The 12,599-nt window shown below is 44.7% G+C and overlaps 1 protein-coding gene across 10 annotated transcripts in view; it reads right to left on the reverse strand.

The window, feature by feature from the left end:
* The window catches only part of GRIP2 (glutamate receptor interacting protein 2), a 248,274-nt gene that overhangs the window by 42,846 nt on the left and 192,829 nt on the right, over window positions 1-12,599 (reverse strand). For all 10 annotated transcript variants that reach the window (XR_016470124.1, XM_090148247.1, XM_090148248.1 and 7 more), the window contains exons 2-4: window positions 5,345-5,425; window positions 2,542-2,677; window positions 1,595-1,740 (exon numbers count right to left, since the gene is read on the reverse strand). Coding sequence is in view for 9 of the 10 variants with exons in the window: in XM_090148247.1 (XP_090004373.1) it covers window positions 1,595-1,740; window positions 2,542-2,677; window positions 5,345-5,425 (363 nt within the window). In the remaining variant the exon portion in view is untranslated. The remainder of the gene's footprint in view (window positions 1-1,594; window positions 1,741-2,541; window positions 2,678-5,344; window positions 5,426-12,599) is intronic.

Genomic DNA, 12,599 nt, shown 5'->3' on the forward strand with positions numbered 1-12,599 from the left:
AGTGCTGATGAGGATGCAGCCTAGATATACTTCAAAACATAAAAGCTTGGGGCACAGGAAGGCTCCCATACCAAGAGAAGGGCATAAAGCATCCACAAATGAGTTAGGAAACAGTCCAATTTCTGTCCTAAGCATCCAAGCATGAAGTTCTGCAGCAGTCTTTCATAAGAGCAGTGGGAGCAGAAAAACCTCAGCTAGAATTAATTCAAGGCTTGGTTTATTCAAGAAAGAGATGATATGACACAGTGGCCTGAAAACTAGACTTAGACTTGGTCTCTTCCAAAGCAGGAAATTATAAAGTGGGGAGAAAAATGGAAACACACATACACAAGTTATTGAATTGCACTACAGTTCTGCTTTTTGCCTGGGGAGAAAGAAGCGAGTGCACACAGCAACAGCAAGCCCTCACCACAGATAAAAGCACACAAGCAACCAACAATGAACTGGAGCCAGGCAACAGCGGACAATTCCTCGTATTTTGCAGTGTGTCTTTGTTTGGATTAGTCATAAACAGCATCAATAATCCCATCTGAGAAAAGTCGCTATTTCAGTGTGTTCTTCCTGCTCAATCAGAATGGAGACATTTTGCCTCACTGCTATTGATTGAGCTATGCAGTATTGGCACTGCTCCTCAGCTGGAAGGACAGCTGATCAGATTCCTAATAGCCAGGCTCACAGCTAAGCAGAAAGGTTAAGAGTTGTCATCTCCAGCAAGCATGAGATCATGGAAAACTTGAACCAAGGGGTTTGGGTGTTGGGTTTGTTGGACGTCATTAATATATTCTGAATTTTAAGGTAAATGCAGAAACTGCAGCAGACCTGTAAAGTGTAAGACAGGTTCATATCTGGGGTAAAACACCTAGATTTCATTAGTTTTGTTTTTCCCTTTCTGTTTTTTTCTACTCCTTCTGCCCAGTCATTCTCTGTTTGACCCTCTGAATAACAATAATAACCAGAGAGATCATTTTCACAAAGAAAAGATTGTGATGAGAAGGTGAACTGAGGCACTTGTTTGTTATAATCAGAACAAACGAATCAGTGCAAAAGCACACTGTGTCCCACAGCATGACACAAGCCCTGTTTATGTTACCCAGGCTTGCCAGCCTCTGCCCGAGGCCCCTTAGCTAGAAGGCAGATTGCTTCAGCTCCATCTCATCTGAAAATGCCAAACATTTCAAAAGCATCTTGAGCAATAACAGCACTTTCTGCCATTCAGAAAATAGTATCTGGCAATATATACTTAGAACTGAATAAAACCTCCCATTGCCACACTCCAAAAGGGAAAAAAAAAGACAGAAAAGCTGAAGTAGCATCAGGAGGCAGATTGGCCTGTGCTACCAAGTCACTCTGAGGCAAGACAGATCTAATCAGCCATCTCCTGCCGGCGTGCATGAGCAGGCACCCACTGTGCTGGAAAAAGCACTCTGCTCCAACCCCACACAGCGCGGCCGCATCCAGCGAGCACACGAAGGCAGAACAGCACCATGCCCCCAAGTCCTGCTTCGTCCACAGTGACCCAAGCACGAGCAAGCCCATCTGCACCCCAGGTCAAAGCGTGGCTAATGAAAGAGAGCAGGGCTGTCACGATACCCACCGGCTGGGGGAAGTTCATACTCGACTTCCAGCACTACCCTTTCACCCACGTTTTTCAGCAGGCTGATGATCTCGTCGTGCCGCAGCTTGGTCAGGTTGATGCCGTTCACCGACTTGATGTAATCCCCAACGTTCAGCTGGTCACTTCTGTGAACGAGGAGGGAGAAAGCAGGGGTAGCACAAAGCTTCCACCATAGCCAGGCTGGCAGTGCATAGCAGCCTTTGATAACCACGAGATCTTGTGAACAAGGCACCAGGCAGGGCTGATCTTAGCTGTGTGATTGCACGAGCCTGTTCTCAGAGAGGAATGCTAAAATTGAAGCCATCTATCTTTCCTAGTGGCAAATGTTCAGATCTGTACATACAGTAACAATTGCCACATGCACTTTCACAACCTTCTCTTTTTGTTGCTCGATTCCCATTCACGTAGAGCAATCACTCAAAGAGAAGTGTACCAAGAGCTGTCTGAAATAAAATTCAACAGAAGAAAAGAAAACATCTTGCTTTTTGCCTGTTTTCTACAAAATTGTTCAATTACTCCCTCCCTTTCTCTGCTTCTTGGAGCCTTTCTTCTCTCATTCTTTTCCTGAGCCAGTAACATTACTTATATACTCAGTATTCAGAACAGATACAATATTAAACCACTTAGCTTGATCAAGATGTATTGTACCATGCAGCTCTCCTGACAAGGCTGCCTAATTTCACAGAATCCCAAATATCCCTACACAAAAATTCAGAGCATAATTGCACAGAACATGGGAAACAGCTCAAAATAGAAGGCATTTGATTTACTGAAGCAACAACTTTGCATTGAGACAACTGGGGAAAAAGAAAAAAAAAAAAAAAAAGCTTTGTGCCAATTATTTTAATTATAACTATATTTGCAGAACATGGAACTACTCTTCCCCAGCTTTCCTGTGCCCTCTGTGCTCTATTTCCATCTCTCACCTCGCTGCCAGTCCTCCTGGCCTCAGGTTGGAGACCCTTGGCTTCCCATCTTTGTCCGTGCCACCCGAGATGGTCAACCCCAGGGTGCTTCCTTCCTTCTTGATCAGCTCCACAATGGTGACCCCTCTGAACTCCTCTGAAACATCAGGAATAAAGACAAACTCCTCAGTGTAAGGCATATCCCTCCCAGTCCTAAGGACATCCTTATCCTACAGCTGGTGGGAGAGCAGAGCTGCAATTATTTATACAATTCATAGAATCATAGAATAATTTGAGCTGGAAAGGACACACAAAGGCCATCTGGTCCAAACTCCCTGCAATGAACAGGGACACCCACAGCTTCATCAGGTGCTCAGAGCCCATCCAGCCTGATATTGAGAGTTTCCAAGGATGGAGCATCCACCACCTCTCTGGGCAATGTGTCTGTGCCAATTAGCGGGAACAGAAAGCTCCACTTTCTTCAAAGCGATGCTGTGATGCAGAGGTGCGTGCTGGTAGACCCACATGAAAAGCATGGAATGCAGGTCTAGAGACAAGAGCAAGCAGGGCAAGGCAGGGTAGTGAGGGCTTGTGAGAGAATGAATTCATTGTGCTTCCAGAGTGGTGGCATCTAAGTCCAGGGAGATTACCTCCAGAGCTACGTTTTATATGGACCAGGGCAGGTGTTTGGAGGGCTGCATGGCAGGCTCACATTCAGCAGGTGGAAGGATGTTGTGGACCTGCAGTAGCTGCCTGCATGAACAGAACAAGGGAGAACTTAAATGTGGTGATTTTAAAAACCCCTGAGATGTCAGTGTAGTCATGAGGTAAAGAACATAAGGTGGAGAGGTGGGATCTTGCCAGCAGGAGGGAAAGGAGGAGAAGGCATGAACTCATTCATCCAGAGCAGTTTCCCCACACATCTGCATCTGGTCTAAGCAAGACTTCTTCAGTAATAAGCACCTTCTCTACGGCTGCAGCTGAAGCCACAAGACACATTTAAAACAAGTGGTTCAACACAAGCAAGCCCCAGTGCATTTTGCAGGGTCAGGTTTAGGAGATGCACATTCCACACCTGCTGCACCAGTACTGCTCCTCCATTTTGCCTTCCTACAGTCCAACAAGACACTCTTGTTCACCCAATACCTATGAGCCAAACCTGACCCAATGCCAACTTCAATCTCATTACAGCTCGCCTACGGGCTTTACAAAAACAGTATCTCTGAACTATTTCAGCCTAAGACGTGGAGAAGATGGTGAGCTTGTGAGGAGCCAGCACTGGCACAAGGAGAGACCAAGAGTTCAGCTGACTCAGTGAAGGGCAGCTCTGTCTTCATCCACACGACGGCACTCACATTGCCCAGAGGATGAGCCCTGGGACAAATCAGATGACTTTCATGCCTTGCCAGACTCCTCTAAAGCTGCTTTTGAAAAATTTGTCTACATTATGATCCATCCACCTCCACTCTCTCTGGGTGCTGAAATCCCCCCACTGTTTTACAGGACAAACACAGCGTTCCTCATGCAGGGCAACTTATTCCAAAACCATTCAGGGGAAGGTGGTGATGGGTGCTGGCAGTGAGAGCAGTCCCACGCCTATGGACTGAAATTTACACTGCAAACGACCCAAGTCCTGCAAGGCTTAAACAAGATGCTCTGCTTGGAGAGGGAATATTTGAAATATCTTTCATGCTATGATTTCCAGACCAAGGCAGGCTGCCTTAAATGACATACTGACATAGCACACCTGTGGTCATGGGGGCTTCCCTTCTGTATTTCCCTTTCACTAGGAGAGGACACAGTGTTATTAGGAACCATAGTACCTCATCACTAGCATTCTGCTCCTCATGTAATGCCATCATAACTCTAGCAATTGCACCTCGCTACATCCTTCCATGCTCTACCTGCTTGGTGAAGCACTTCCAAGAATAACCCATGCACCTGATTAACGCAAGTGGAGGACATCTTTGCAATCTGGCAACAGTCTGGAAGGCATTCAGGCACTGCTTGGTTCCTATTTAACGTAGCAACAGCAGCTTGTTGAGAAACATCAGGTCCATAATGCTCCTGCTCTTTAATCTCAAACAGTTTTGGTCCCTTGCCATCTCAGTAACTTACTCCTCAACACAGTGACTCAGGAATTCAGGGGCTGCCAGAAACTTTGTGGGGGCTCCCGACCATGCTGGAAGGAATGCCATCCAGCACTATCCTGCACATTTCCTCTCAACTACAGACACAACTGATCTGCACAGATGGTGCTGAAAGGAGAGATCATTAGCTCTTCAGCGGGGTTTAATTTTGATCCTTGATGGGTGATTAAAAATGAGAACTCCCAGAGCACAGTTACCCATCGTTGTGGGTTTGAGGAGGTATTACTGCTCTGAAAAAAGGCAAGTTCCTGAGATCAGTCTATCAGGATAAGCAACACAGCACGTTGGTTAGTGCCTTTATAAACCTACTGCCACTATCAGAGGCACACACAGACATGGAAGTGAGCTGGTTAAGCAGGACCTGGTCCTTCAAGCCATGGCCTTTAAACATCTGATGAGAATAGTCTTGGATTTCTCCTATTAGCATGGGTGTATGGATTTTGCTGTTCAAACAATTAAAGGGCTCTGTTCCCTCCCCAGGCTCTACAACACACAAAGCCAAATATGTGATTAGGTGTTAATGGTCAGAAGTTAAAACCTTGTCCCGAGCTTCATTAGGAAGGTGACAAGTTGTCTAGAGCAGCCCTTCCAAACCTGCTGGCACACTGCTGGCACAGCAAGCCCAGCACCCAAAGCAATGATGTGTTGGAGCAGGAGCCAATCCCCTCCTTTACCTGGGATGCTTTGCCTCCTGGAGACCAGGGCTGAGTCCATCCCACCGGAGTCCTTGCTCCCCTTCGAGTAAGGGCCATCATCTGGAAGCAGGACAAACAAAAAACACACCAAAATTAGTGCCCAAAGCAAAAAACAACAGCAAAGCCAGATCACTGCAAGAAGTTTGTCCATGTTAACACTGGAATTGGGATCATAACCCCATCACAGATTGTAGATGAGAAAAGCCATTACCGGCCCTGGCTTCACACTGCATTGTACAGACTATCCTGCATTTTAGAGAGGAAGGAGAAGAAACGTGGTGGCAGTGGTGCAATAGCATTATCTGATTTATTCCTCTGGGAGATAATCCATTAGGAGAGAAGAAAATTCCTTTGCTCCTGTAATTATGTGGCACAGCTGAGGACAGGGAGAGCTGTCACATTCATCTCACAAGTTTTAAGCCTGTCATTACGCTTGTGAAGAAACTTAGGGTTTTTGGAAAAGGAGTTATACATCAGGACGCTAACAGGGCACTAAATCACTATACTTGGATGAAATTGCCTATTCTTATAGATGCCATTATTTCAAAGTCACATTTTCCTGCTGCTGTACAGCCTCTGTACAGTATAGAGAGCGTCTTCTTTTAAGTGACTTAAAAAAAAAAAAAAGAAGAAAGAGAAAATAGTATTATGCACTCTAAAAGCACTGTGCAGCACAATTTGAAATTTAAATGTAAAGTGTTTAAATATCTTTGTATTCTCCTATTGGAAGACATATTGCACAGAGGTTACTTGCAACAAAGAGAGCATCCTTCTACACATTTCATTGGCATCTAGCTGGTGTCTGTTTGCTGGCGTTTCCTAAAAAGCTGGAGCTTTGTCAATCAATTATTTCCAGTGACTGTGCAATATCAAATAACTCCCACTTTGAGTGACCACATTCTTGGATTGCCCTTCCCAATCCTTCAGCAGCTGTGAAGGCAACTTCTAAGTTGCCCATGACGGCATAAATACAGGTTACTGAAAACCCCAACCCCATCCACATACTCCTGTCCGCAGCCCTTCAGTAACTTGTATTTAAGATACAGAAGTGTTTGGGTCTCACTGTGTATGAGTGAGCCTCATTCAAGACAGTGGTCTGTACACTGTGTAATTAAAACTGAGGTTCAGTTTGCTGGCAGCCCACTTTCCCCACAAACAGAAAAATGCTGGTAAAAATTGAATCGTGTGGGTTACATTTAAATGCAAAGAGTTGGATTCTACTCGAAGGCTTGAACACTTTTAAAAAGTAAAATGAAACAAGTTTCCACCTAAAGTAATTTCCAAAAAGGCAAAGCACATATATATACACATTAGTTTTAATTCTTGATGCTCCAGCTGAAGTAACTTCACAAGTTGAACAAAACTCAGTAAACAATTTAGTTGACCCAAATCTACATTTTCACAAGCATTAAAAGTTTCAGCTGAAAAATATGCACCCTTCACTTTTTCAACCTGTTTTGCAGCCAACAGAGGGATAGCATAGGTGTTCAGATCTTGGACTCCTCTCCTGCACGAGCTTTTCCATCACCATTAAACCAAGAATTTCTAATAGAGGAAGAATTAGCACTTGGCAGTAGACCATCACCAAACCATGCCAAGTCTCTGCTGCCAAAGCACATTGAACCTTGGTACCCAAGCAGCCAGGACTGCTGTGAAACAGGGGAATAAAGCTCTGCTTTCTGAAAGGAGGAAAAAATCAAGCATTCTGACCATGGAGATCTCATAGCATTACTCAGTGACAGCTATAGCTACTACAGCAAGTACCAAGTCAAGCCATTGATTTCTGGTGCTGCCTGGCATCAACTTTCAAGCAGAAAATTCAAATTACATTTTTAGTGGCAGTGGTCTCTTGGGTGATGTGGAAGTCAGGGACAAAGTTAATTCGGGCTTAAAGACTATGGAAAAGTTTAATGTACTTGGGATAGTTAAGTTCCAGCACCTAATTTTTTAAAAACAACGCAAAGCCACCTGCCATCTCCCCTTCAGCAGAGGTAAAGTTCCAGAACTTTCATTGTCTATCCATATTGGCCATGTCCATCTTAATTTCTCTCTCCAGCAAGTTTTCCCTACATCCAGCCTTTCTCTCTCTCTGCCATCTTATCTCTTGCACACCTGCAGGCAGAAGACAAGGACACCTCGGGAGCACAAAGCAGGCATTTCCAAGGGGAGCATCAGGGCAATGCTGGTCCAGCAGTTCCCGATCCACATTGGCCAGCCCAGCAGCCATAACCTCCTTTCATTGCTTTCTCAGATGGAGGAGGTGTTGGAGGAGGGACCTCAAAATGGTAGCCCAGGATATCAGCATGAGATGTTTCTGGAAGGTGAGCCTGCAGATGTGCTTGCGAAATTCACTGGGATGTACTACAGGGAGCCCCAGGCAACAGCCTGCCTTTGGTCACACAGGACACTAACGATGACAAGGACCACCCCAGCACGCAGCTACTTTCCATTCAAGAGCATCACTGCCAACTCTACCCAGGTAACATGCTTGAGGCAATACTCTGCTGCAGGTGGGAACTCAGAACTCCCAGGGAGCCATGGAAGATGATCTGAAGCAAACTCCATAATCTGCTGGCAAAGCAAAGCAGCCAGCCATCTGCTTCCCATCACCACACTGCCCTGGACCAGACAGCTACCAGCACTCTCCAGAGCTCCGTTTCCCTACTGCAACCCCAATCACTATTGATATGAAATCCCATTTGGCTAAGTTGCCCTCCCAACAGCTGTTTCAGGACATGCCCTGACTGCCATTTAGGTTGGTGATGAGTTACCAGCTCCTCCCAGCAGCCAACACCCATAGCCTGATCTGTAGCCACTGTGTGCAATTAGCACTGAGCCCCCCACACAGTGCTGCAGCCAAAGCAACAGCAAATAATTAGCACCACAGTTCCCCTTCTTCTATTTCTTCTCCCTTGAAAACGTGGTTGATTATGCTAAAAATGTTGGGTTTTTTTCAACTCATTATCTAGCTAAAATGTTTGAACAGGAAGGGAAGCTGCCACACGACGCATGCTGAAGTGTGAATTGGCATTTGCTTGCATTAGCATCCCTGCCGCGTGGCTCTTTGTTCATTTTCAGCCAGTTTCCTGCTCTGCCACTCAAGCTGGTATTAATGGAGACGCGTTAGAGAGGAGGTAGGAGGTTATTTTGTTTTTTAAAATAAGAAATCCAGCTCTTTTTGCTCTCTCTCAGTCCTTTCTCCTGCCTGGCACAGCACCCAGCTGGGGGAAGGCTGGTAGCCTGACGCTCAGTCAGACCAAAAGGAGTGCCAGCCCAAGCACTGAAAATTCATGAATCTCTTTCACTCCCTCAATTTGGAAAGGAACTTTTCTCTTAAGCCTATGTAGTTCCTTTTGCAAGCTACCCATGCTGGAGTCATCAGAAGTATATTTTTCAAGCTTTTCCTCTCACACACAGCAGGCCCAAATTTCTCTGAAGAAAATATTCTGTAATTAGTGATTTTCAAGCAGCAGTGTTATTGCCAGCTCCAGATCTTTCAGAAAAGCTCACCAAGTACATTAAACTCTCAATAACACTGAGCATGCAATGCTTTCTGCACAGTTATCCCATGGGAATTTGTGGCAGTACAAAAAAGCTGCTATAAATTCTTCGAAAACATTTTTTGCTATTTCAGCACCACACCACCAGCAGGGAGAGAAGTGTTCCTTGTTCTTCTCTATACACATCCAGCCATGAGCTCTTCTTCCCTGCAGCAAGTGTTTCAGAGTAGGAGCGTACATCACAAACACTGACGAAGAAGAGTTGATTAATAGAAAAGACAAGAACTTGATTTCCCCATTTCCCATGGCTGCCCCTGCTGAGGATTCTCTTAGGTCTCATAGAAGTTTGAGCTTACTTTCCCACTCATACCTTCTGCCTTACGAGTCTCTCCTCTGACCAAGATACTTATTAGACCATTGATCATCCAGCAGCCAGATGGCTGATTTGCAAGGCTCAACTACAAAATTAATTAAATCAATCCTAACTCATAGAAAATTCACAGTTTTCCTGTAAGAGGAATTCCTGATCTTCCAAAGCAGTTTGATCCATCATAGGACAAGATGTAATGGCTTTCTGAAATGCCAGGGGAGGTTCAGGATGGATATCAGGAACAATTTCTTCTCACAAAGAGTGACGATGGAGTGGCACAGGCTGCACAGGGAGTGGTGGATCACCATCCCTGGAGGTGATTAAGAGCCATGGAGATGCAGCACTGAGGGATGTGGTTGTGGGCATGGTGGGGGTGGGCTGGGGTTGGACTTGGTGATCTTAGTGGTCTTTTCCAACTTAATGATTCTATGATTCTACAATCTCTTGCCCAAGCCAGTGAAGGCTGACTTGCTGCCTTTCTGAAATGCTCCTCCAACCCTGTCCTGTGTGGTATGCAGCCAGTGGGGAAGTCCTGGGCAAATTCCCAGTAGCATCCAGCAGCCAAACTGCTCTCCAAAACACCACGACTTTTCACAGTTACATCCCCCATGGGATGTGAGAACAGGCATCAGGAACCTCTGGCATCAGTCAGATCTGAAGCCAACCTCTGCAACAAAATAAAAAGCTTCCTCAGAAAGAGCACTGATTTAAGAGTTCATTATCCCTGCCTGCAGGAGGGAAAGAAAGGTGTTTTTTTCATTTAGAGAAGTTATTAGTCTATGTTATTAACAGAGATCACCTTTTAATGAAAATCGTCATTGGCTAAATAAGATTCTGTGACAATTAAGCTTGCTGTCTGCAAGCATTCAGGCTCCTGCATCGTCTTAAGACAGTTCCTGTAGAGAAAGTGCATTAATCTTGTGGGAAGACCAAGAGGTAAAGCCTCCCATTTGTTTAATGGAAAAAAAGACAGTTGGAAACAGTTTTTTAGCCATACGGTAATTGCACTCCCTATTTAGAGAAATGAATACTAAACCAGTGTTAAGAACCAAATGCTGTTCATGCTAACGCAAGACAGTATTTTTTGCTAGCATAGAAGCTCAAGGTTGGAAACAGGAACCCAAAGGACCAAAATTGAGTGTGATTTGATCCATTTTGAGAAGAGTTACTTCTGTAAATCAGAGGAGAAATCTGCCTGCAATTAAATAAGGAGCAGAGCATGGGTTAGGACAACCCCAGCTGCAGACACTGGGCCTGGTCTCCATGGCATGGGTTCTTCAAAACTAGATTATAACCATCTACTTCAGGCACTTAATTACCTTTAAGACGACCTGCCTCTGATAGCTTTGGAAGACTTTGTAAGTTACCATATTACTAGCTGGAGAATGGAGGAAGACATATCATGAACTCCATTCTGAATCTCAAAATGAGATTTCACTCGTGCTACAGCCCAGACAGGGGCTGAACCACTGATGCTGGAGGACAGCAACAAAAAGCCAGTCACCTCTCGTGACCCAGCACTCCACATGGCATTGCATACTCTTCAGTACCATTCCCTCTCTAGGAACACAGCGCTCCAACTTTGCATCAGAATCAGCAAAGTTAAAGAAAACAAACAGAAAGATCCCAAATAAATGGTTAAAAAAATCTGTTGGCAATCTCCAGGCTGCATTTCCTAGAGCACTGCAAAAACGGAGCCAGAGTTCATGATTCTGCCCTACATAAAACCAGTCCAAGTGTACAGCAACAGACACACTAAATCTGTACTGGCAGGGCAAGGCAAGCCATGATTCTGTAAAGTGCTTAAAAACATGGGAAAAGAAATCACTTTTGCTTTGGGGTTCTGCAGCACAAATTTATTTTTATGACAATGGCCATTTTGCTGACTGCTTCCAAAATAAATAAATGAATAAACCCTATATTTTAAAAGACCCTGAACTTTCAGGTTGGATATTTGGAAAATATTTTTCTCACGAAGAGTGGTGATTCACTGGCACAGGCTATCCAGAGAGGGGAGTCACCATCCCTGGAAGTGTTCAAGAACCACGGAGATGTGGCACTGCGGGACACTGTTATGGACATGGTGGGCATGGGTTGACTGCTAAACTGGATGATCTTAGTGGTCTTATCCAACCTTAATGATTCTATGATACTGTGATTCTTTATTCTCCAGGATTTGAGAGTACAGGTGAAAAACCCAGTGCCCATCCCAGATCTCATCCCCACCTCAGTCAGCAATGTAACTCCCAGACCAGCTGCCCAGATCCAGCAGGAGCTTGGAATGCTTTTCCTCTTTTCTGTACCAGGATCATTATCCAAAAAGTTTCCTTATCAGTGAGCTCAGACTGAAATAGACCGAGTTATTTTGGGAGCTGCCCCTCCTTAATTTCATAAATCTATGTACCAATACATGTGGCACAAATGGCAGAGGCTGCCTGTTGCTATGAATGGCCTCGTAATTTTCCCTTCACTGGCAATAAGTGTCCTTACAGCACACATCCACCAGTTACACAGAAGACAAACGAGGGCTTGGGGAAACGTTTTTTCTTTGACTTCCCTTATCACAAATTTTCTGAAAGCAAAGCCAAAGAGGATAGCTGTGCCGTATTCCAGTTCAAGCAAGCACAGTTACTACATCCTCACCCTGAAGATTACTTTTTTCTCTCCCATTTTCCCACCTATTTCTGGTACACGTCCCTAAAGTGCTATAAAAAAGCACCAGTACCTGCACCAGCCCCACTGCAACCATGCTTCATTCCCTTCCCTGGAATAGAATGGTGCCAAAGCAGAGGTTGCTGTGGCATCTTCTCCACCCTCCTGTGCTGCTCCCATCCAAGCTGGGAAGAACTTGTCCAGATGTCAAGGTTATTTCAGGAGAAAGTTGTATGTCTGAATTCACCCTCCCTACTACACACAGAATGGATTTCTTCTTCCCACACCCTCAGCATCGCCCTTCTTAAAGCCTGTGTTCATTTATCTACTAACTCTTCTAAGGCACGTATAATTTCATTACCACCTGCTGCTGTATTCACAGGAAACAGATTTATAAAAGATACAATAGCCTATTGTTCAACAAAAAACTACATGCTTTGTTCCTCCATTTTTTTTCTTTTTTTAATAAAAAAACAAAATTACTTTTAAAGGAACAATTTGTTTCAAGCAACTGTTTTCAGCCAGAAATTATGTACGTAATCATGTGCATATCAGTAGCCTTTGTGAGACCAAGGCATGGGCTAGAGGATGCCTCTGTTATATGGCAGGGTGTCTTTCTTCTCCCCTGCAAACCCTGCACAAGACACTGATGTAGGAATGACAGAATGGTTTGGGTTGGAAGGGACCTTTAAGGTCACCCAGTTCCAATCCT

This window comes from Phasianus colchicus, chromosome 11, assembly GCF_987193195.1.
Source record: "Phasianus colchicus chromosome 11, bPhaCol1.hap1.1, whole genome shotgun sequence".
Lineage (NCBI taxonomy): Eukaryota > Metazoa > Chordata > Aves > Galliformes > Phasianidae > Phasianus > Phasianus colchicus.